We start from the raw sequence: 22,320 nt of genomic DNA, 5'->3' as shown, positions 1-22,320 counted from the left end.
CGCACTCCGGGTACACTATCACAAACAAACAAACAAGCATACAATAAGCACTCATCTAATGCACAGGTAAAACTCAAATAAGAGATCTAACCAAAAGGTTCAACTTAAGAACTCCTGTTGGCAAAAAGAATCAAATCGAACAAAGCAACGAAAATCAAACGGCGAAAGAAAACAACTTCGTTCTACTAATCTGGATCTAGGGCAAATTTTACAGTAGCAAAATCTTGTTTAAGTTGGTTAAACGGATAGAGGGTTTCAAGACAAAACTCTAGGCGCTTGAATCGCCGGATTCCGATAAACGAGCGAAAAGTTATACTAAAACGAAAATCGGATCAGAAATCGCGATCGGAAAAATCACGGATTTAATCCGAGAAAAAGAAAAACGACGAACGTTCGTTAGAACGAACAAACGGATGAACGCTCACTATTTAAATAAACCGGAAAAAATGATCTATTTAAAAAACGAATCTAAAAAAACCGACGGAAAAACCGACGAAAACCGATCTATTATTTTTGTTAAACGATGGCACGGAAGTCGAGGCGCGGCGAACCTCGGGCGGCGGGATCGACGGCGGCGGCGTCCGGCGGGCGGCGGCGCGGTGGCGGGCGACGGCGGAGCGGCACGGCGGCGGCGGCGGCGCCGGCGGGGCGGGGCGGCTCGGGCGGCTCGGGGCTAGGGTTTGCCCGGGTGGGCTGCCCCGGCTTTTAAAGCCTGCCGGGCCAGAGTCCTAGTAGGACACGGCCGATTAGGTTGGTTCACCCTTTTTTTAAAATATTACGCGCAGAAGAAAAATAAAAATAAATACTAAACGGACTCCAAAAATTCCGAAATAAATTTTCACGGGCTTCTAAAATCAAGCCGCACAAGGTGAACATTTATTTGGGACCTAAATGCAATTTTAGAAAACGCACATTTTTCCTAAATTCAAATAAAACACCAAAAAACTCTGAAATAAAATCTTATTTTATTTTATTATTAAATCCTCAATATTTCTTTGTTTTGGGAAAGTCATTTTATTCCCTCTCTCATTATTTTGTAGTAGAAATAATTGATGATAAAATAAATAAAATCAAATGATCCTATTCTCAAAATTTGAGAAAACTCAAATATGAAAATAACGAAATCCCCAACTCTCTCCGTGGGTCCTTGAGTTGCTTAGGATTTCTAGGATCAACCAAAAATGCAAAATAAAATATGATATGTATTTATGATCTAATGTATAACATTCCAAATTGGAAATTTGGGATGTTACAAACCTACCCCCCTTAAGATGAATCTCGCCCTCGAGATTCGGGTTGGCTAGAAAATAGGTGAGGGTGGTCCTTGAGCAAATCTTCCTCTCGCTCCCAGGTGGCTTCATCCTCCGTGTGGTGGCTCCACTGAACTTTGCAAAACTTGATAACCTTGCTGCGAGTGACTCGACTGGCAAACTCGAGAATCTTAATTGGTTTCTCCTCGTAGGTCAAATCGTTATCTAACTGAATAGTTTCCAAAGGCACTGTGTCTCTCAACGGTATGTCAGCCATCTCCGCGTGACATTTCTTTAACTGAGAAACGTGGAACACATCATGAACTCCTGACAATCCTTCAGGCAATTCCAACTTGTAGGCCACTTCTCCCATACGTTCCAAAACTCGATAGGGTCCTACAAATCGTGGCGCTAACTTCCCTTTAACTCCAAAATGCTTTGTTCCCCGAAGTGGAGATACTCGAAGATAAGCTCTATCTCCGACTTCGTAAATTGTCTTCTTGCGTTTAGAATCTGCATAACTCTTCTGTCTGGACTGGGCTACCTTGACCCTATCGCGAATCAACTTCACCTTCTGTTCAGACTCTTTAATCAAGTCAGGTCCAAACAAATGGCGGTCTCCAACTTCGTCCCATGACAACGGTGTCTTGCACCTCCTTCCGTACAAGGCTTCAAAAGGGGCCATCTTTAAACTGGTTTGGTAACTGTTGTTGTAAGAGAACTCTGCATACAGCAAATTATCGTCCAAACTAGATCCATAATCTAGCGCACAAGCTCTCAGCATATCTTCCAAAATCTGATTGACTCTCTCGGTCTGTCCATCTGTCTGTGGATGAAAAGCTGTACTGAATTCTAGCCTGGTACCCAAAGTTTCGTGCAACTGCTTCCAGAACTTTGAGGTAAACTAGGTTCCTCTATCCGATACGATACTCCTTGGAACTCCATGCAAACATACGATCCTGGTCATGTATATCTTTGCCAACTTAGCACTGGTGTAAGTGGTATTTACCGGGATGAAATGAGCTACCTTCGTCAATCGATCGACTACAACCCAAATTGAGTCATAGCCTGAACGAGTGCTAGGCAATCCCGTGATAAAATCCATGCCTAGCTTATCCCACTTCCATTCGGGTATCGGCAATGGTTGTAACAATCCTGTTGGCTTCTAATGCTCTGCCTTTACTCTCTGACATACATCACAAACTGTTACATACTCCGCAATATCCTTCTTCATTCCGGTCCACCAGAAAATATCCTTCAGATCCAAATACATCTTTGTATTTCCTGGGTGAATTGAATATGGTGAATCGTGTGCCTCTTGCAGAATCAACTTCCTAATCTCCGGGTCATTGGGCACATAAACACGGTCTTCAAACCATAGGGTGTCGTGCTCATCCTCACGAAATCCTTTAGCTTTTCCTTTGCTCAGTTTCTCCTTTATATCGGCAATCTCTTTAACAGTCTTCTGAGCTTCTCTGATTCTATCCATCAAAGTTGACTGAATCTCCAATGCTGCTACATAGCATCTCGGAACTATTTCCACACATAGTTCACGAAGATTTTCTGCTAACTCCTTGGGTATTTCTCCCGTCATTAATGTATTGACATGGCTCTTACGGCTTAATGCGTCAGCTACTACATTAGCCTTTCCGGGGTGATAATGCAATTTCATATCATAATCCTTGATGAGCTCCAACCATCTCCTTTGTCTGAGATTCAACTCCTTCTGCGTGAAAATGTACTTCAAACTCTTATGATCCGTATACACCTCACAATGGTTTCCAATGAGAAAATGTCTCCACGTTTTCAATGCATGCACTACGGTTGCTAACTCCAAATCATGCGTGGCATAATTTAACTCATGAGGTTTTAGTTGTCTTGAGGCATATGAAACAACTCTCCCTTCCTGCATAAGCACTGCTCCAAGTCCTCGACGTAAAGCGTCGCAATACACCTCATAATCTTTGGTCTGGTCTGGCAAAATCAACACTGGTGAGGTAACCAAACGTTTCTTCAACTCCTGGAAACTAGCCTCACATTCCTCCGTCCATATGAACTTGGTATCTTTCTTTAATAACTCCGTCGTAGGCTTCGCAATCTTTGAGAAATTCTCAATAAATCTCCGGTAGTATCCTGCGAGTCCAAGAAAACTCCGGATCTCTCCAACTGTTGTTGGGGCTTCCCACTTGGTCACGGTTTCAACTTTAGTGGGATCAACTGCTATACCTTCTCCAGATATAAGGTGTTCGAGGAATCCTACTTCCTTCAACCAAAACTCACATTTTCTAAACTTGGCATATAATTGATGTTCTCTGAGCTTTCCAAGTACCAAACGCAAATGCTCCTTATGTTCCTCTTCATTCTTCAAATAAATCAGGATATCATCAATGAACACTACGACGAACTTATCCAAAAACTCCATAAACACTTTGTTCATCATGTTCATAAAATAGGCAGGTGCGTTAGTCAGACCAAATGACATAATGGTATACTCATACAGCCCATACCTGGTGGTAAAAGCTATCTTAGGAATATCCTGTTCTCGAATCTTCAACTGGTGGTATCCTGATCGCAGATCGATCTTGGAAAATTCCTTAGCTCCTTGCAATCGATCAAACAGATCGTTGATCATTGGTAGTGGGTACTTGTTCTTGATCGTTACTTCATTCAATCCTCGATAATCAACAACCATCCTTAACGATCCATCCTTCTTCTCCACTAGAAGTACTGGCGATCCCCAAGGCGAAGAACTTGGGAGAATATATCCTTTATCCAGTAACTCCTTAATCTGCTTCTTAATTTCCACCAAATCCTTTGCTGGCATTCTATATGGTCTCTTTGATATTGGCCCTGTGCCTGGCAATAGCTCAATCAAAAACTCAATATCTCTATCCGGTGGCATGCCTGGCAACTCCTCTGGAAATACTTCAGGAAAATCCCTTACCACTGGTACTTCCTCCTGCACAACTCCTGTTAAGCAATTTACTTGAGTCCTCTTTGGCACATGCCGGGATACATACTTGATCCTTCTCCCTTCTGGGGTGGTAAGCAAAATTGACTTACTAGCACATTCAATATTCCCTTCATACTTTGATAACCAATCCATGCCTAATATCACATCCAATCCTTGGGATTCCAATACTATTAGGTCTGAGGGAAAAACATAGTTACCAATCCTTAATGGTAACCGATCACACCATAGGCTAGCCATATACTCTGCTCCAGGCGAGATTACTAACATGGGTGACCTAAGGGCTTGGGTTGATAGGTTATACTTATCCACAAATCCCCTTGAAATGTATGAATGCGATGCACCAGTATCAAAAAGAACGAGTGCAGTAAATGACTTAACCAGAAACTTACCTATTACTGCATCGGGCTGAGCTTCAACCTCCTCCACGCTAACGTGGTTCACCTGTCCCCTGTTGAAAGGGTTCGGCTTCTTCCCAAAACTTCCATTGCCATTTTGGCCTTCAGGACATTCATTGGCATAATGTCCGGTCTTCTGACACTTAAAGCAAGTGACTTGGCTCAGGTCCTTCTTGGTTGGGATTGATGGGTTGGTGCGATTCTGGCCGTTGCTTCCTCCATTGCCATTTCCATTCTTGGTGCCATTGTGATTGTGTGAGCTACCTCCTCCATGGGTATGCTGAAAATGTCCTCCCGGTCTAGGGGTAAAACGTGGCTTCTGCTGAGCTTCTGAATTGTACTTTCCTTGTCCATACTTCCTCTTGCGATTCTCAATTTGCTGCTGCTTCCCTTCAATCATAAGAGCACGATCTACCAACTCCTGGTAGTTCTTGAAGGTTGCTACCATCAACTGCATGCTCAACTCATCATTTAGTCCTTCCAGAAACTTCTCCTGCTTAGCTGCATCCGTAGCAACGTCATCTGGGGCATAACATGCTAGCTTACTAAAATTCTCCACATACTGGCCAACTGTCCGTCCTCCTTGGCGCAAGTTGTGAAACTCACGCTTCTTCATGGCCATAGCTCCTGCTGAAACATGTGTAGTACGAAAAGCCTGCTGAAACTGGTCCCATGTGACAGTGTCGACAGGGAAAGTGGCTGTGAAATTCTCCCACCATGATGCTGCAGGTCCTTCTAGTTGATGTGCGGCAAACTTCACCTTCTCCGCATCTGCGCATCCTGTTGTGGTCAACTCTCTAGCTGTCTTGCGGAGCCAATCATCTGCTACTATTGGCTCGGTGCTACTGGAAAACACCGGCGGATTTAGCCTAAGAAAACGGGCTAAGTGGTCAACTGGTGGTGGTGGTGGTGGGTTGTTGTTGTTCCCCTGATTCTGATTTTGGACTAGCAACTGCATCAATGTGTTCTGCTGCTGGATCAACTGGGTGAGCTCCGGTGGAAAGGCAAATCCGGGGTCACATCTCGGAGGCATCTAAGGGTTTAGAAAAGATGAGATGTAAGAGTAGAGGGGGTCTAAAGAGAAAACACTACTCATATGCACATGAGGTAAAAGCAAACAATTCACTTCAATCAATCAAACAAGGGCATACAATCGATCTATCTATCGCAAAAGTGCTCGGACTACAATATTTACATGGTGGACTACTACTACTGATGAGGTGGTCTACTAGAAATATTCTTTGGTTGCAGACTCCATGATATCTGCTCCAGCTTCATCAACATAGTCATCATCGCTACTATCTGGATCCGAGTCGGTGTCGTCGATGATGATGTAGTCTTCCGGGCTAATTTCCTTGGGTTCTTCGTCTTCCTCTACTGGCGTAGGGCCTCCCATAAATATTCCAATCTTCTTGATCAGGTCGTCATTCTTCTCCACCAATACTTCAATTTCTTCTTCATAATCTTCACGTGTAGCCTTGAGTTCTTCCTCCAGTTCCTTGATTCTAGTCTTAGCCTTCTTCAGATCTATCATGTCGGCGCACATCTGGTTCTCCTCTCGTAGAATGTGCTGGTTTAACTCCTGGATAAAAGCAGCGATTGATCTATCCTTTTCGGTGCTGATCATCTCCCAGTATTCATCTCGGCGCCCACAAATCTGGTAGATAGTATCCTTGAGATCCTTGCGGTAGACTTCTCCAATGCGTCCCATGGCGATGTGAGCTGCCAAGCTCTTTCCTAAACTCCAAGTTGGTGCATCAAAAGAAAACTCTATGGGCTCAGTGACTGGCATGAACGTCCTTCCTGGAACTTGAACTTGAATCATCCAGCGCTCTTCTTCAGGTAACGTGGCGTTGTAGGTTCCTGTGAAGCTTGGTACTCCTATGTTCAGGTATCTAGTGACTTCCTTCAAGTGACGTCCAAAGGGTGTATCTTCATCCGGTTGTGTGAACTTGTTCCTTGCATCCGCCATCCTAAAAGAGTAGAAAAGATGAGAAGTCAGAAGAGAAGAGAGTGAAAAGTGATCTAGGTCTTTTAGCTTAGTGGTCGTGTCCTACAGTCAGTGTGTGCTCTGATACCATCTCTGTAGCAACCTGACCTCAAACAGTCTGATCTCTGTGCTCCGGTGTCATCCCTGGATCAGTAATACTGACACCACACAGTACTCGGAGGATTTATAGCAGAGTAGCAATCACACACTTATTACATCGAGTGTCTCCGAAGAGAACTTATTACAATAAATATGGCTTAAGGCCATCTAATAACGATAACAACGGAAGGCTTGGAAGATAAGTGAGTCCATCAACTCCAACGGCATCACTGAGTATAGAACCACGACCTAAAACTCCTTAATCGTCGTCTGAAAAGTCTACAACATTAACGTTGCAGCCCGAAAACGGGTCAACACATGGAATATGCTGGCAAGGTAACACATAAAGAGTAATGGAATGAAACAGCTATACTATATGCATATTTGGCTGGTGGAAAGCTCTATGGTTACAGTTTTGCGTAAAGCCAATTTTTCCCTACTGCAAAGGAATAAAGTTATTTAACTATCATGGCGGTTGTTAAACATTGAGAATGGTTGACAGCATTCTCAATCCCAATTAAACATCATTAAACGAAACCCAACAAAATTAATTTAGAGTAACATGTTGAGATTCACATGATAATCCAAGTACTAGATACTCAAGATGTCCATAACCGGGGACACGGCTAACCATGATTAGTTTATTACACTCTGTAGAGGTTTGCGCACTTTTCCCCACAAGACTCGATCGCCTCCGTTTGGTTTCTCGCACTACATGGTGTTTGAGAAGACGGATGACCGAGACATAGTCTTTCAGAAGCGCTAGCACCTTACGATCGGGTAGACCGTACCACCTACATCCCCTACATCTGCTAGTCTACCACTGTAAGAGTTCGCACAACTTAGTCAACTATGCTAGAGCCCATAATAGCTTGTGGCTGCACACGGAAGTTTCTAGTATGAATAGTCTCATGATCCCTTTGAGCCTGGGTGGCGGTCCAAAAGAAAAACAGGCAAGTCCTCGAATACCCAGGTGCCTCAATCCACCCAAATGTGTGTTTAAGTTGCCACCTTAGATAAACCATTAATTAACAAACTCACATCTGTCATGGATATCACTCACCCAATCCACGTCTACTAGCATAGCATGGCATAATAAGCAAACGTAGAAGTAACTCCCAAAGGTTTGATAACAAACAGGTAATAGGTACTACCTCATCTACTTCCCATCCCACAATTTAGTTAGATCCTAACCATGCAATGTGTGAGGATTGATCTAATGCAATAAAACTGGGTAGTAGGAAAAGGTATGATCAAAGTGTTACTTGCCTTGCTGATTATCCGGGAAACCTAGCGATTCGAAGTAACAAGTGGCGCACTCCGGGTACTCTATCGCAAACAAACAAACAAACAAGCATACAATAAGCACTCATCTAATGCACAGGTAAAACTCAAATAAGAGATCTAACCAGAAGGTTCAACTTAAGAACTCCGGTTGGCAAAAAGAATGAGATCGAACGAAGCAACGAAAATCAAACGGCGAAAGAAAACAACTTCGTTCTACTAATCTGGATCTAGGGCAAATTTTACAGTAGCAAAATCTTGTTTAAGTTGGTTAAACGGATAGAGGGTTTCGAGACGAAACTCTAGGCGCTTGAATCGCCGGATTCCGATAAACGAGCGAAAAGTTATACTAAAACGAAAATCGGATCAGAAATCGCGATCGGAAAAATCGCGGATTTAATCCGAGAAAAAGAAAAACGACGAACGTTCGTTAGAACGAACGAACGGAAGAACGCTCACTATTTAAATAAACCGGAAAAACCGATCTATTTAAAAAAACAAATCTAAAAAAACGACGAAAAAACTGACGAAAAATGATCTATTATTTTTTTTAAAAAACCGATGGCACGGAAGTCGAGGCGCGGCGAACCTCGGGCGCGGAATCGACGGCGGCGGCGGCCGGCGGGGCGGCGGGCAGCGGCGCGGTGGCGGGCGACGACGGCGCTGGCGGGGCGGGGCGGCTCGGGCGGCTCGGGGCTAGGGTTTGCCCGGGTGGGCTGCCCCGGCTTTTAAAGCCCGCCGGGCCAGAGTCCTAGTCGGACACGGCCCGGTTAGGTCGGTTCACCCTTTTTTTTCTTTTAAATATTACGCGCAGAATAAAATAAAAAGAAATACTAAACGGACTCCCAAAATTCCGAAATAAATTTTCACGGGCTTCTAAAATCAAGCCGCACAAGGTGAACATTTATTTGGGACCTAAATGCAATTTTGGAAAACGCACATTTTTCCTAAATTCAAATAAAACACAACTCCGAAATAAAATCTTATTTGATTTTATTATTAAATCCTCAATATTTTTTTATTTTGGGAAAGTTATTTTATTCCCTCTCTTATATTTTTGTAGTAGAAATAATTGATAATAAAATAAATAAAATCAAATGATCCTGTTCTCAAAATTTGAGAAAACTCAAATATGAAAATAACGAAATCCCCAACTCTCTCCGTGGGTCCTTGAGTTGCTTAGGATTTCTAGGATCAACCAAAAATGCAAAATAAAATATGATATGCATTTATGATCTAATGTATAACATTCCAAATTGGAAATTTGGGATGTTACACAAGGCCTCTTGGGTTGCGGTTGAGACTTCTGCCACGGGCAACATAGCCTTGGTCCGCAGTTGGCAGACATTCACCCGCGCGCGCGGCCTGGGCAGGCGGTCCACCCTCCACTTCTGGTATGATGGTGGATCGTCCCTTTATGTGAGGGTGTTTGAGGAAGAAGGTCGCCGTGCCGGGTGCTGCCCCGAGGTGAACGACGGTGAGGAGGTACTCGGCCTTGGGGATGGTCGCGACGAGGACGAGGGCGAGCCCGCCCTCGGCGACGATCATGTCCCGTCCAGCTACGACGGCTCTTCCTCCGGCAATAGCTCCATCAGTGGCGACTATGACCAGCCGCCGCGCCACCGCGCCCGTTTTGAAGGCGGTAGTGGGTCGTCTCGTCGCTGCACCTCCGTGAAGCGTGAGGAAGTATCTGGCTAGGCTCGGCGTAGTGCTAGGTGCCTGTCTTCGCGGATCGCTGCAACGCTACTTTTGTTTTGCTCTTTTCCTGCATCAAGAATGAAACCAGCATGGGCCCAGGAGGGTGTGTATCAAACTATGGTTCCTTGGTCATATCAGTGTTATTCTCATGTTGTGTCGTTATTTTGCACAAAGATAACTTAACCTGGTATACTCAGGACGTCCTCTTCCTCGCGAAGCGTTTATTTCCTCGCATCCATCTTGCCTTGGTGGCCTACATTCGCTCAGGAACTGCGAAAAACTCATTAGGAAGTGCTTTAAAGATTTGCCGTTCATCCTGGCCCTGACTGGCGCTTTGTATCGCGGTACCCGAGGGGCACGGACTAGGAGAGGTGCACCAGCTTTTGGGCTCGAACGAGGGTGGCTCGCGAGAAGGCAGAAAGGAGAAAACTGCTCGCGAGGGCACCTGCCTAGCCCCCTCGTGAGGCATGCGAGAGAGAGAGAACACGAGCAAATTCGAGCCGGAAAAAATGCAGTGAGAGGCGAGGGAATCAAATCGGCAAGGAACGCCAAAGGCAAACTTTGATTAAGGAAAAGCGAGTCAACTACGGAAAGCAAATGAAAAGCCACGTCCGGGACCTAATCGAGTCTTCAAGTCTTCTCACCAGCGCGGAGCTAAGTGTTGTCCACTAGGCGTGGGAGGGAGCCCCAAGGCCTGAGGCCGGCGCTCCTGAGACTCCGGGGCGTGTACATCCCCACTCATTATTACGTGAGAGTGTCACGGGCGGTGATTCTTCACAGGCACCGGGCCTTCTTCACAGGCTCCGGGCCTTTCTTCTCAGACTTTGGGCCTTGCTTCTCAGGCTCTGGGCCTTGCTTCATGGATAGAACTTTCGGAGGTGCTGGATGTTCCAGGCGTTCTGGATGGGTATCCCGTCCTGCGTCTCCAAGCGCGTTGCACCCGGCCTGAAGACATGTACGACCCTGAACGGGCCCTCCCACATGGGCGAAAGCTTATGCAACCCTTCTCTGGAGAGGACCCGCCTCAGGACGAGGTTGCCCACCTCGAGCGTCCTGGAGCGGATGTTGCGGCTATGGTATCGCCGCAGCGCTTGTTGGTACCTTTCTGCCCTCAACGCGGCTTCCCGACGGCGTTCCTCCCCCAGCACGAGATCCATCCCCCGCATGGCGTCCTACTGCGCTTCGTCGAACGCTAGGACCTATGCGGAGCAATGCTTGACCCCGTGAGGAAGGACTGCTTCTGCTTCGTAGACGAGGAAGAATGGAGTCTCGCCCGTTGGCTTGGTGGCGGTGGTTCGGGTGGACCACAGCATGGACTGGAGCTCGTCGTGCCAGCCCCTGCCGCAGGCCTCCAGCTTCTTCTTGAAGGTCCTGGTCTTGAGGCCCCTCAGGACCTCCGCGTTAGCGTGCTCGTCCTGACCATTACTCCTGGGGCGGGCCACCAAAGCGTAGCAGATCTGCGTTCCAAGGTTAGCACAGTAGGTTTTGAAGAGGTTGCTAGTAAACCACGAACCGTTATCTGTGATGATGCGGTTGGGGACCCCGAAGCGGCTTACGAGGCCCTTGATGAACTTGACAGCAAAGCCGGCTGGAATGGTACGGATGGCTTCCAGTTCCGCCCACTTGGTGAACTTGTCGACGGCGACGTAGAGATAGCGGTAGCCCCCTGGCGCCCGGGGGAACGGGCCTAGGATGTCCAGCCCCCAGACCGCAAACGGCCATGTGAGCGGGATGGTTTGGAGGCCCTGAGCAGGTTGATGGATTTGCTTGGCATGGAATTGGCAAGCTTCACAGGACTTCACCAACTCGGCCGCGTCGTTGAGTGTTGTAGGCCAATAGAACCCACCGCGGAACACCTTGCCGACGAGGGTCCGTGACGACGAGTGGTGTCCGCAGTCACTGCCGTGTATGTCATTCAGCAACTCCCTTCCTTGATCGCTGGAGATGCAGCGCAGCGTGACATCGTTCGGTCGTTTCCTGTATAACTCGCCGTCTTGGATACAGTATGCCGTGGCTTGCCGGGCCACGCGCTCCGCGTCCTCTTCCTTGTCTGGCAGCGTCCCGTGCATCAGGTACTCTTTGAATTCCTTGATCCAGCACTCCTCCTGGGGCTCGAGCGCCAAGAGCAGTCGAGCTCCTGAGGTCGGGCCACGGGCTGGGGCTCCCGTGGCCGGGGGCTGTGGGAGCTCCTCCCGAGGCTGAGTCATGCTTGAAAGAGGTGGCATAGCTGATGGCTTGAAGAGCCGCTCTTCGAAGACGCCGGGCTCTTGCGGTTGCCGCTTGGATGCTCTCCTGGCGATGTCATCGGCTTCCTTGTTGGTGCCCCGGGGCACGTGCTGCAGCTCCAGGCCCGAGAACTGCTTTTCCATCTTACGCACCTTTGCGAGGTAGGCCTCCATGTGCTCGTTCTTCGGCTCGTACACCTTGTTGGAAAAGTTGACGAGGAGCTGCGAGTCGCCTTTGACGGTTAGGCGCTTCACCCCTAGAGCCGCCGCAGCCCTTAGGCCAGCTATGATGCCTTCGTGTTCTGCGATGTTGTTGGAGACCTTCTCGCCGTGCTGAAAATAGAGTTGCACGGCGTAGTAGAGCTTGTCCTGAGTGGGCGAGATGAGCACTGCTCCAGCCCCCATGCCCTGGTGCGCGAAGGCGCCATCGAAATACATGACCCAATCGTCTGGTGCCTCACTTCCTAGGGAGGTGGGCCAGTCTTCCCCTTCCTCAAGAGCCGGGGCATCTTTCCATTCCGCCACAAAATCGGCGAGCGCGGCTCCCTTGATGACCCTGGTAGTGCTGAACTCCAACTGGAATGCTTGCAACTCGATGTTCCACTCAGCGACCCTTCCGGCTGAGTTAGGGCTCCTGAGCACCCTCTCCAATGGGTAGGCTGAGACGACCTTGATGGGGTGGCCCTGGAAGTAGTGCCGCAGCTTGCGCGAGGCCACCAAGAGTGCGAGCAAGAGCTTTTGCGGCATGGGGTAGCGCGCCTTCGCGTCCCGCAGTACGGTGCTGACGAAGTACACCGGGTCCTCGACGAGGGCTAGCACACTGTCGAGGCTCGGGTCCCACGGAGATTGTGGCATATCCTGAGGTGGTGGGTTTCCTGAGACCTGACCGTCCTTAGGAGCTTCTGTGATGTTGTCCTGCTGAGCTTGGTCTTCCGCCGCTGATGGCTTTGCTGCACCTTCCTGACCCCATGCTGCATCAGCTCTGGCTCGGCGCGGCACGCCCTTGTCTTGGCGCTCCTCTCGAACCACCATCAGCGCCGCGCCGGCGGAGTACGGGGTGGCGGCAAGGTAGAGAACCAGAGGCTCGAGAGGCCGCGGTGCCACCATCACTAGGGGGTTGGTGAGGTATTTCTTGAGGTCTTGGAAGGCCCGGTCGGCCTCCGGGGTCCACTCGAACGGGCCCTTCTTCTTCATGAGCTTAAAGAAGGGTAAGGCGCGCTCACCTAGCTTGGAGATGAAACGCCCTAATGTGGTCACCCGCTCTGCTAGCTTCTGGATTTCCTTGAGGGTCTGTGGTGGGATAATGTCTTCGATGGCCTTGATCTTCTTTGGGTTCGCCTCGATCCCTCTGTGGGATGCGAGGAACCCCAGTAGCTTGCCGGAGGGGACGCCAAACACGCACTTCTCCGGGTTAAGCCTCAAGTTCACTTGGCGTAAGCTCTCAAAGGTCTCCTCCAAGTCTTGAATCAATGTTCTTGCCTCGCGAGATTTGACCACTATGTCATCAATGTAGGCCTCTGTGTTTCTGCCAAGCTGCCGCCCCAAGGCGGTTTGCATCAACCGTTGAAAGGTTGCGCCCGCATTGCGCAGCCCAAAGGGCATGAAGGTGTAGCAGTACACCCCGCATGGTGTCGGGAAGGCTGTCTTCTCCACATCCTCCACCGCCATCTTGATTTGGTGGTATCCTGAGAATGCATCCAGGAAACATAGCAAGTCGCACTCGGCGGTGGAGTCGATGATTTGATCGATGCGTGGAAGCGGGAACGGGTCCTGGGGGCACGCTTTGTTAAGGTTGGTGAAGTCGACGGACATCCGTTCTTTCCCGCCGTTCTTTGGTACTACGACGGGGTTCGCCAGCCATTCGGGGTGTCGAACTTCTCGGATTGTACCTGCCGCCTCCAGCTTGCGCGTCTCTTGGACGATGAAGGCCTGCTTCTCACTGGACTGCCGTCTTGCTCGCCGCTTCACGGGGCGTACGTTGGGGCACACCCTTAGATGATGCTTGATTACCTCTCTTGGGACCCCTACCAGCTGATTGGGCTCCCACACGAATATCTCCTTGTTCGCGCGCAAAAATCTCACCAAAGCTTCCTCTTGTCCCGGGTCAAGGCATGTTCCTATGGTGAAGGTGGCTCTTGAAGACCCGTCCTCGTTGATCGGCACCTGCTTGGTCTCCGCCTTGTCTTGAGTGAACAACTGCTTCTTCTTGGTGAGCGTGGTCTCCTTGGCCTCGGGCGTACCGGCGCCGGCTGGCTGTGCTGCTGCCGCAGTCTTGAAGGCGAGCTTGAGCGCCGCCACGGCCTCCTTAGCGTCCCCCTTGATGGTGAGGACGCCCTTGCTCCCTGGCATCTTCATGAGGTTGTAGGCCGGGTGATTCGCCGCCATGAACTGAGCAAGAGTCGGGTACCCGAGGATGGCATTGTACGGGAGACCGATGCGGGCGATGTCAAAGTCCACCAGCTCGATGCGATAGTTGTCTCGCGTGCCAAAAGTGACAGGGAGGCGGATCTGCCCCAGAGAGTGGGCAGCTCCACCACCCACTCCAGTGAAGGGCTTGCTGAGGCCGAGCCGTTCGAGCGGCACATGAAGAAGGCTGAAGGCTTCTACGGAGATCAAGTTGAGGCCGGCGCCGCTGTCGATGAGGGTCTTGGTAACAGAGCATCGGCAGCATCCCGGAGCCGGCGGTGGAGTCGGGGTGGTCTTCTGAGCCGAAGGTGAGGTTGGCCTCCGGCGCAGCCCAACCCGGCGGAGCCCCTGGGCACTTGGAGGCTGCCCCAATCTGACGGAAGAAAGGTTTGACGTGGCGATCTGAAGGCGGTGCTTGAGATCCACCCAACAGTGTCGCGACTGCGTGGTGCGCCGGCACCGCGTAGCGCGCGGTGAAGAGGTTGCGGAGCTCCCCTAGGATGCCACCGTGGAACCCGGGAGGTTGATCAGCCAAGCGCGCGGCTCGCCGGCGAGGGCCATGGGGAACCAGTTGGCCATGATCTTGTCGTCGCCTTCGGCTTCGAGGACGGCCTCCTCGTACGCCAGCAGGGACGACGCCGAGTCTGCCGCGCCGTCGTAACACGGCGGCATCTCCGGCTTGAACTTGGCCGGCCACTGCACTCGCCGCAGGGCGGGGGCCAGGGCTCGGTACCCAGACTCCCTGCTGCTGGTGTTGGCCGCAGAGGTGGGTGGCGGGGCACCTGCCATGGGAGCGTAGTGCGGCGATACGTGGCGCAGGTTGGTGGAGAGGAGCCCCGGCGCACCCCTACCTGGCGCGCCAAATGTCAGATGTGGGGTTCCGGCAAACCCTTAAGGTTCGAACACTGGGGTGCACGCGAAGTCTTTCTTTCCTATTGATCTACACCCTAGCTCGCTAAGATCTCGCGGACGAACTCAACGAAATCGCAACACAGAAAGACACGAGGTTTATATTGGTTCGGGCCACCCTTGTGGTGTAATACCCTACTCCAGTGTGGTAGTGGTGGATTGCCTCTAGGGCTGATGATGAACAGTACAAGGGAAGAACAGCCTCCTAAGGTTGAGGTGTTCTTGTGAGTAGGCTCTCGATCGGGTTGGATCAAGCTAAGATCAGATGCCTCTACTATGGTGGCTAGCTCTACTTATATAGGCCATGGTCCTCTTCCCAAATATCGAGCGGGAAGGGAGCCAACAATGGCGGGCCAATTTAAAGGGGGACAGCTAGTACAAGCTATCCTGACAAAAGTGGTCTTCGCCTGCGAAAAGCTCTGTTGGTGACGTCGTCTTGGGCTCCACGATGACCTCCGTCTCGCCATCCTCCTGGTCTTGGTCTCGTTGCACCAATATAGCAACATTTGCCTGATGCCTCGGTACTCTTCGCCTGCGCTGGCCTCCTTAGCACCAAAGAGGAAATAAGGACGCTGCGCGCGCTGGCGCCCGCCTGGTGTCGTGCGTCATGGCTCACGTCACGAGGGCCTCGTGAGGTTTGCCCCGCCTTGATATCTCCGCTCCTCGTGAGCCTGCTTGGCTAGGCTACTCCAGCGGAGGTCTTGCGTCGTCTGCCTCGCGAGGCTTGGACCCTCGTGAGGGTCTTGGATGCCTTGTTGATGAAGATGGGCCGTACGGCCTGCTGGCTTAGCCATGCCGTGGGCCGCAGGTAGGCAAGTCTGGGGACCCCCGTTCCCAGAACGCCGACAGCCATGGACCCTGGCGTCTAGGCCGGACGCCAAGGACCGTGGCGTCTGGTGCTGGAATCCGAGAAGGACTCTTCCTTGCGTTCCAAACCGACTTTAGGGAGGCCCTCTCCCCAAGTAACGACCCTAGGGCTCAACATATAAATAGAGGAGCAGGGCTAGCCCCTAGAACACAAGTTTTTGAGCCTCCTCTAGTTGATTTAGTTCTAGTTCTAGTTGGTCCTGGTTGACTCATTAGAGCTAGCCCTAGCTACCTCAAATCCTTATAATTAGAAGTCCAGTGTGGTTCTAATCTCCTCCCTCTGGTTCATCCTTCACTCTAAATCCATTGTGCTTGGCGAAGCCCTGCGGAAATAGTTTCACCACCGCCGTCACCACACCGTCGTGCTGCCGGAACTCATTTACTACTCCGCCCCTCTTGCTGGATCAAGAAGGCGAGGACGTCATCAAGCTGAACGTGTGCTGAAAGCGGATGTGCCGTACGTTCGGTGCTTGATTGGAACGAATCATGAAGGTGTACGACTACATCAACCGCATTGATAAACGCTTCCGCTTAGCGATCTACAAGGGTATGTAGGTGCTCTCCCCCTCACGTAACTATGCATCTTCATGGATTGATCTTGCGTGTGCATAGAATTTTTTTGTTTTTCATGCAACGTTCCCCGACAATTACTTGCCCGAGATTCAATCATCGGTATCTCCATACCTAGTTCAATCTCGTTACCGGCAAGTCTCTTCACTCGTTCCATAATACAAGATCTCGTGAGTAACTCATTAGGCACATTGCTTGTAAGCTCTGTACGATGTTGTATTACCGAGAGGGCCCAGAGATATCTCTTTGTCACACGGAGTGACAAATCCCAGTATCGATCCGTGCCAACCCAACAAACACCTTCGGTGATACATGTAGAGCACCTTTATGATCACCCAGTTACGAAGTGATGTTTGGATACATACTAAGTATTCCTATGGTGTCAGGGAGTTGCACGATCTCATGGTCTTAGGAATGGATAATTGACATGAAAAAAGCTATAACAATAAACTGATACGATCAACTGCTAAGCTTAAGGTTGGGTCTTGTCCATCACATCATTCTCCTAACTATCGAACTATGTTTTTCTCTGATTTTGTATGATGACTATCCAACTATTTTGTTACCTACTCAACGCATACCTTTAGCTAAACCGAATCCCCTCATTAACAACATAACTATTCAGGTAAAATACTAAAATTTACAAGGAAACAAGTTCTTCACACAAACACATAATATACCGGGACTTTTCGTTTATGATCCTCTTTACAACGAGTGAAGAATCGAGACATGTTTACGGAGGTGTGTACACGATTGGAGGCTACGGCGAGGGATACTTTTACCCAGCGTGGATGGCAGCATGATCTTAGGATTGGGCCACCTTCAGTTTAAGCGTTATACAAATAATTTATTTTTTCTTGTATATTGTCTTCTTCTTTTATTTTGACTTGGTGTGAGGACTTTGTTGGCTGTGTGTTTCTTAGTTATGCGGAGGACAGGTGTAATGCTTAAATCTTTTAAGTAATAAAGCGTTCATTTTCAAAGAAAAAACATATAATATATGCATGTAAAACTATTTCAGTTTTTTTCAAAACTTCAATTAAATTATTTTCGTGCTTTTTAAAGGGGCTCCAAAATGCATTTCCATCGTAGCTAGCCCGTGTTGTTTGAGCCTAAGTTTGCTTGGTATAGCTCAAACATTTCGTGTATATGTATAGGGGAATTACGTCGATAACTTGATGATAGCAAGCTCAAGCCCTTGCAAAAATCAAGCACGCCTTACTATGATAGATACACGGAATTTATCTCAGCAAATCAATCACACCTCGCTCTTGTACGCGAGAAAATTCTTTATTTGACAGTCTTAAAATTTGGTTCCTTATTTAATATTGAAAAAAAAATTCTTCCTTATTTGACACTAGAAATTTTATTCCCTATACAATACTTTCGTCTATTTTAAGCCTAAATGATACCCGAAAAGACGATTTTGCCCCTCATGCGGTATGTGTGTGCGCACGCGTGTGCTGTTGCGTGTGTGGGTGCACGCGCACATGTGTGCTGCTGCTGCATGTGTGTGTGCATGTGTGCTGCTGCGTGTGTGTTTGCTACTGCGTGTGTATGTGCGCGCGCGTGTGTGTGCTGTTGCGTGCCTATGTGCTGCCTGTGTGTGCTGCTGCTGCGTGTGTGTATGTGTGTGTGCTGCCTGCGTGTGTGTGCATGTGTGTGTGCGCATGCGTGTGTATTGGTGCATGTGTGTGTGTTGCCGTGTGTGTGCTCCTGCCCTCACACTGATGCTGCGTGTGTACGCTATTGCCCCACATACACATAACACATGAGGGGCAAAAGAGTCTTTTCAGGTGTCATTTAGGGTCAAAATGAACGAAAATGTCATATAGGAAATAACATTTAAAAGTTATGTCAAATAAGGAAGATGAATTTTTTCAGTGTCAAATAAGGAAGTAGATTTTAAAATAGTGTCAAATAAGGAATTTTCTCATTGTACGCGGAGCAGCACGCCAAACCAAACCAAACCAAACCAAACCGGGGGAGTTCAAAACACACACACACATATCGTTGAACCGCAAAGCCGAAGGCAGGCCAGGTCAGGACACCCGGAGGCACTGCTGCTTGAACATCTTGCTCGTCTGCTGCCCGCTGGCAGAGTCTTCCACCGTGAGCCCCTGCGCGCCGAAGCAGATGTTGATGAGCCTCCCGTTCCCGCACCCGTGGTTCCTCCGGGCGGCCACGCCGACGACCCCCTCGTCGGCGAAGGACGAGTTCGAGCACGACGGGTCGTCCGCGCCGTCGTCGTTGTCCAGGATGATGTCCTTGAGCTTGCCGAACGGCGGCGTCACCGTCGTGCTCTCCTCTTCTTCGAAGCAGATGTCCTTGAGCTTGGTGGACGTCGGCGCGGAGGACATGGAGGACCTCGGGAGCGTGCTCGGCGGGGACTGGGTTGATGCCGATGGCGCCGCGAGGTGCGGCATGGCCTCCATGATGCCGTGGATGAGCTTCTTCTTGCTGGCCGAGCTGGGGGCGGAGCTTTTGACGGCGAGCGTGCGCTTGTTGTTGAGCGCCGTCGTCTTGGTGAAGGCCTGCCTGAGCGGAGTCGGGGTGTCGGCGACATGACTGTTCAGCTTCTTGATGGTGTCCAGCGGGCCGCCGTCCTCGGATTTCCTCGGCGTCCTGGACATCTTCTCCCTGTGGCGAGGCCAGCGCAGCATCATCTTGAGACGGTCCTTGGCTCGGCCGGCAGAGCTGAGCCTCTTCTCCGACGATCCATGGTTCTCGTCACCTTCGCCGTTTGCATCCGCATGTACAGGGTCACACTTGCCATCGCTAGAGCACGAGCTAGCCCTTCGGGACTCCGTCGCCGCAATGCCCGAGTGCAACAATATCTCCGCATCCGATATCTTGAACATGGTGCCCGGACTGATCGCGATCCCTCCCCGCATCTTTATCTGCGAAACGACGGCCGACCGGCTTCTCAGCACGCTCGAGCTCAGCACCCCTCCGGCGGAGACTATCTGCTTGATGAGCCTCTCCGACGTGGTTGATCGCAGCTGCTCCTTGAGCAGCGCCAGCGGGGTCATGCCGTCAGCGTCTTCGACATTAAGGTCGATGGACGGCGTGGTCATCAGGAGCTCGACGAGGTCCGGATGCACGCAGCCAATCACAGCCATGTGCAGGGCGGTAAGGCCCGCGTCGTTTCTCAGGTTGATGATCTTCCGGATGTCTGCGGCTCTCTCTCGAATGAGATGCTTGGTGAGCTCCAGCTGCCGGTCGAGCCGACGGAACCCCGGGGTTCTGAACCCTGCGATCGCCGAGTGGAGGAACGTATCACCTGCATTGTTGACAGCTGATATGGCTGATGGAGATGCAGCAACCAGTGCGTTTACAACGGGCAGATGCCCTCGGTAGGCCGCTACATGTAGTGCAGTGTTCCCTTGGTTGTCGGTTGAGTTGATCATGTCGAAAGAGGCCATCAGGTACGTGACAACCTGCATAAGATATTTTCTAATTTTCAGATAAATGGATCTTTGCACCTAACAATTCAATGACAACAGTAGCAAGAACCATCACATGCGACATTAAGAAACAGAAGGAAAGTTGGCTGAATATCACCATCGAGAAAACAGAAAGGGAGCCGTAGATCTAAAAGTTGTTTGGTACCAATTCTTTTTCTATCTGGACAGAAGTAGAAGTACACTCGCTTTTGCCTCAGTTTATTGGAAGGGGGTCTCATGATTGGAGCTTTGACGTTTCAGTATTGTGTACTGGTACCAATCTTCTAACAAAAAAATTGGATCGTGAATTGTTCGAGCTGATCCAACTAAGAAAGGGAATCAAGTGTCTACTGATGATCGACCTCTCGTTCCCAAGTGTTGATCACGATGGTAGTAACAATAATATCTTTACTGCAATGCTTGTTATATTAAATCATAGTGCTTTTTTTTGACAAAGTAAATCATATTGCTTGTATGTTAAAGTAAAGTACTCCTAGATAATTATCATAAATAACACAATGATTATCCTTGAATGACACTAGACATTTCATTTTGGATAGTGGCCTTTACACAATTCCAATTATCGACCGGAAAGGCGAATATACCTGAAGCAAACCGATTATCACGCACCAAAATTCCAAAGCATTTTCTTTACTGATAACGAGATCTAAACTACACGATGAACACAAACTAAACAAAAAACATGTACAGAAGATGTAAGCAATGGCAGGAAACAGTTGGCTCACCTCGAGCTGCCCTCTCCCAGCAGCTGCATGAAGCACGGTGGATCCACGGATATCAAGATACGCCGACACGTCGGAGCGACCGTCGATGAGCTCCTTCAGCATCCGCACGCTCCCTCCTCTCGCGGCAGCGTGTACAGCCCTGCTCATCATCTCCAGCCGGAACACCGAGGCGCGGCCACCGGCGCCGGCGCCAGTGCTATCCCCGTCGCGACCATACGTCGAGCACCTCGGGGACATGGCGTGGTCCAGCAGCATCCTGAACAGGTCGGCGTTGCCGCCCCTCGCCGCCGCGTAGAACATGTCCGTGACGCCGTACTCGCCCTCGCCGAAGACGAGCAGCGGGTCCCTGTCCAGCAGCTCCTGCACGAAGCCCGCGTCCCCCGCCGAGGCCGCCGTGTAGAGCAGCCAGCCGCCGTAGCCGGCCCGGAGCAGCGTGTTCTCGGCGCCGTGCTTGCACTCGCACTCCAGCAGCAGGCCCCGGGCGACGGAGGCGCGGTGGCGGGGCGCGTGCACGAAGCGGGCGTCGTCGTCCCAGAGCGCCTCGAGACGGCGGATCCGGCGGAGCGAGGTGAGCTTGATGAGCAGGTTGGGGTCAAGGTGCAGCAGCTGGCGGACGATGTCGTAGTGGCCATCGGCCGCCGCGCAGTCGATGGGCGAGGCGTACCACCACTGGTCGCCGGTGCTCTCCCACCGCAGCGGGAAGTAGCAGGACCGGTCCATCGATCTTGGAAGGGCAGATCCAATCCACCGGTGCCGTGCTGTCAGTCCGGAGTGAGGCGAGCTCCGCTCCGCTCAGCTTAGCAGCACATCACATGGGAGCAGCTGCAGCTGCATCAAAGGTGGAAGAAGATTAGAAGGAGGAGGGAATGTGCATGGGCAAGGCGTCATGTGGGCTGAGCAAATCCATGGAGGCAAATATGGTTTCTTTATTGCTTGTGATGAGATTGGGATCCAAGTGCAACTGCAAGCATCTGTGAACTGCAAGTGAGGCATCATGCAAACAGATGGAAATGGATAAAGCAAATCACCGTGGGGACGACGCAGCTTCGTCGTCGGCCTCGCCCGGGAACGAACGAAACGGAGAAGCACGAGGGCCTGCGACACTTATCAACCGAGCTGAGGAGATCCACTGGACTGGATTAGTAGGAGCGTTATTATGAGTGAAGCATTTAGGCCGCCAAAGTGGTTATGCGTGCTTGTAGTGGCACAGTGCGAAGGTGGCCACGCAGTTATGGACGGGTGGGGGAAGGGAACAGTGAGGCAGCGACAGTGACAGAGCGAGCCTCGTGGTCCTTCTCCTCTGCCCTTTGGAAAAGGAAGTGCCGAGACATCAATCACATGGTATGGAATTGAATGGATGCTTTTCCGTTGATCGAACAAAGTGCACCGGAGAAGGAGATGAGAGGAGAGGAGTCTTTGGGAGGGGCTGGCTGGCCGGCTAGTAAGGCCAACTCCATCGCA

General features: G+C 50.3%; 1 protein-coding gene across 1 annotated transcript; it reads right to left on the bottom strand.

The window, feature by feature from the left end:
- Positions 1-18,558: 18,558 nt before the first annotated feature.
- Positions 18,559-22,070, bottom strand: LOC125513708 (ankyrin-3-like). Its single transcript, XM_048678872.1, has 3 exons — positions 21,888-22,070; positions 20,860-21,687; positions 18,559-20,107 (listed from the first exon to the last, which is right to left on the bottom strand). Exons 2-3 carry the CDS (start codon positions 21,577-21,579, stop codon positions 18,710-18,712), a joined length of 2,118 nt encoding a protein of 705 aa, XP_048534829.1. The 5' UTR covers positions 21,580-21,687; positions 21,888-22,070; the 3' UTR covers positions 18,559-18,709.
- Between the last annotated feature and the right edge of the window lie 250 nt (positions 22,071-22,320).

Source organism: Triticum urartu, chromosome 6 (assembly GCF_003073215.2).
Source record: "Triticum urartu cultivar G1812 chromosome 6, Tu2.1, whole genome shotgun sequence".
Classification (NCBI taxonomy): Eukaryota; Viridiplantae; Streptophyta; class Magnoliopsida; order Poales; family Poaceae; genus Triticum; species Triticum urartu.
This window is presented reverse-complemented; position numbering and strand designations above follow the sequence as displayed.

Coding starts and splice junctions, on each gene's coding strand:
- LOC125513708 (XM_048678872.1), bottom strand. CDS start 21,579: ATGGACCGGTCCTGCTACTTCCCGCTGCGGTGGGAGAGCACCGGCGAC. Junction 20,108..20,859: donor CTGGGAGAGGGCAGCTCGAG/GTGAGCCAACTG, acceptor TATCTTATGCAG/GTTGTCACGTACCTGATGGC.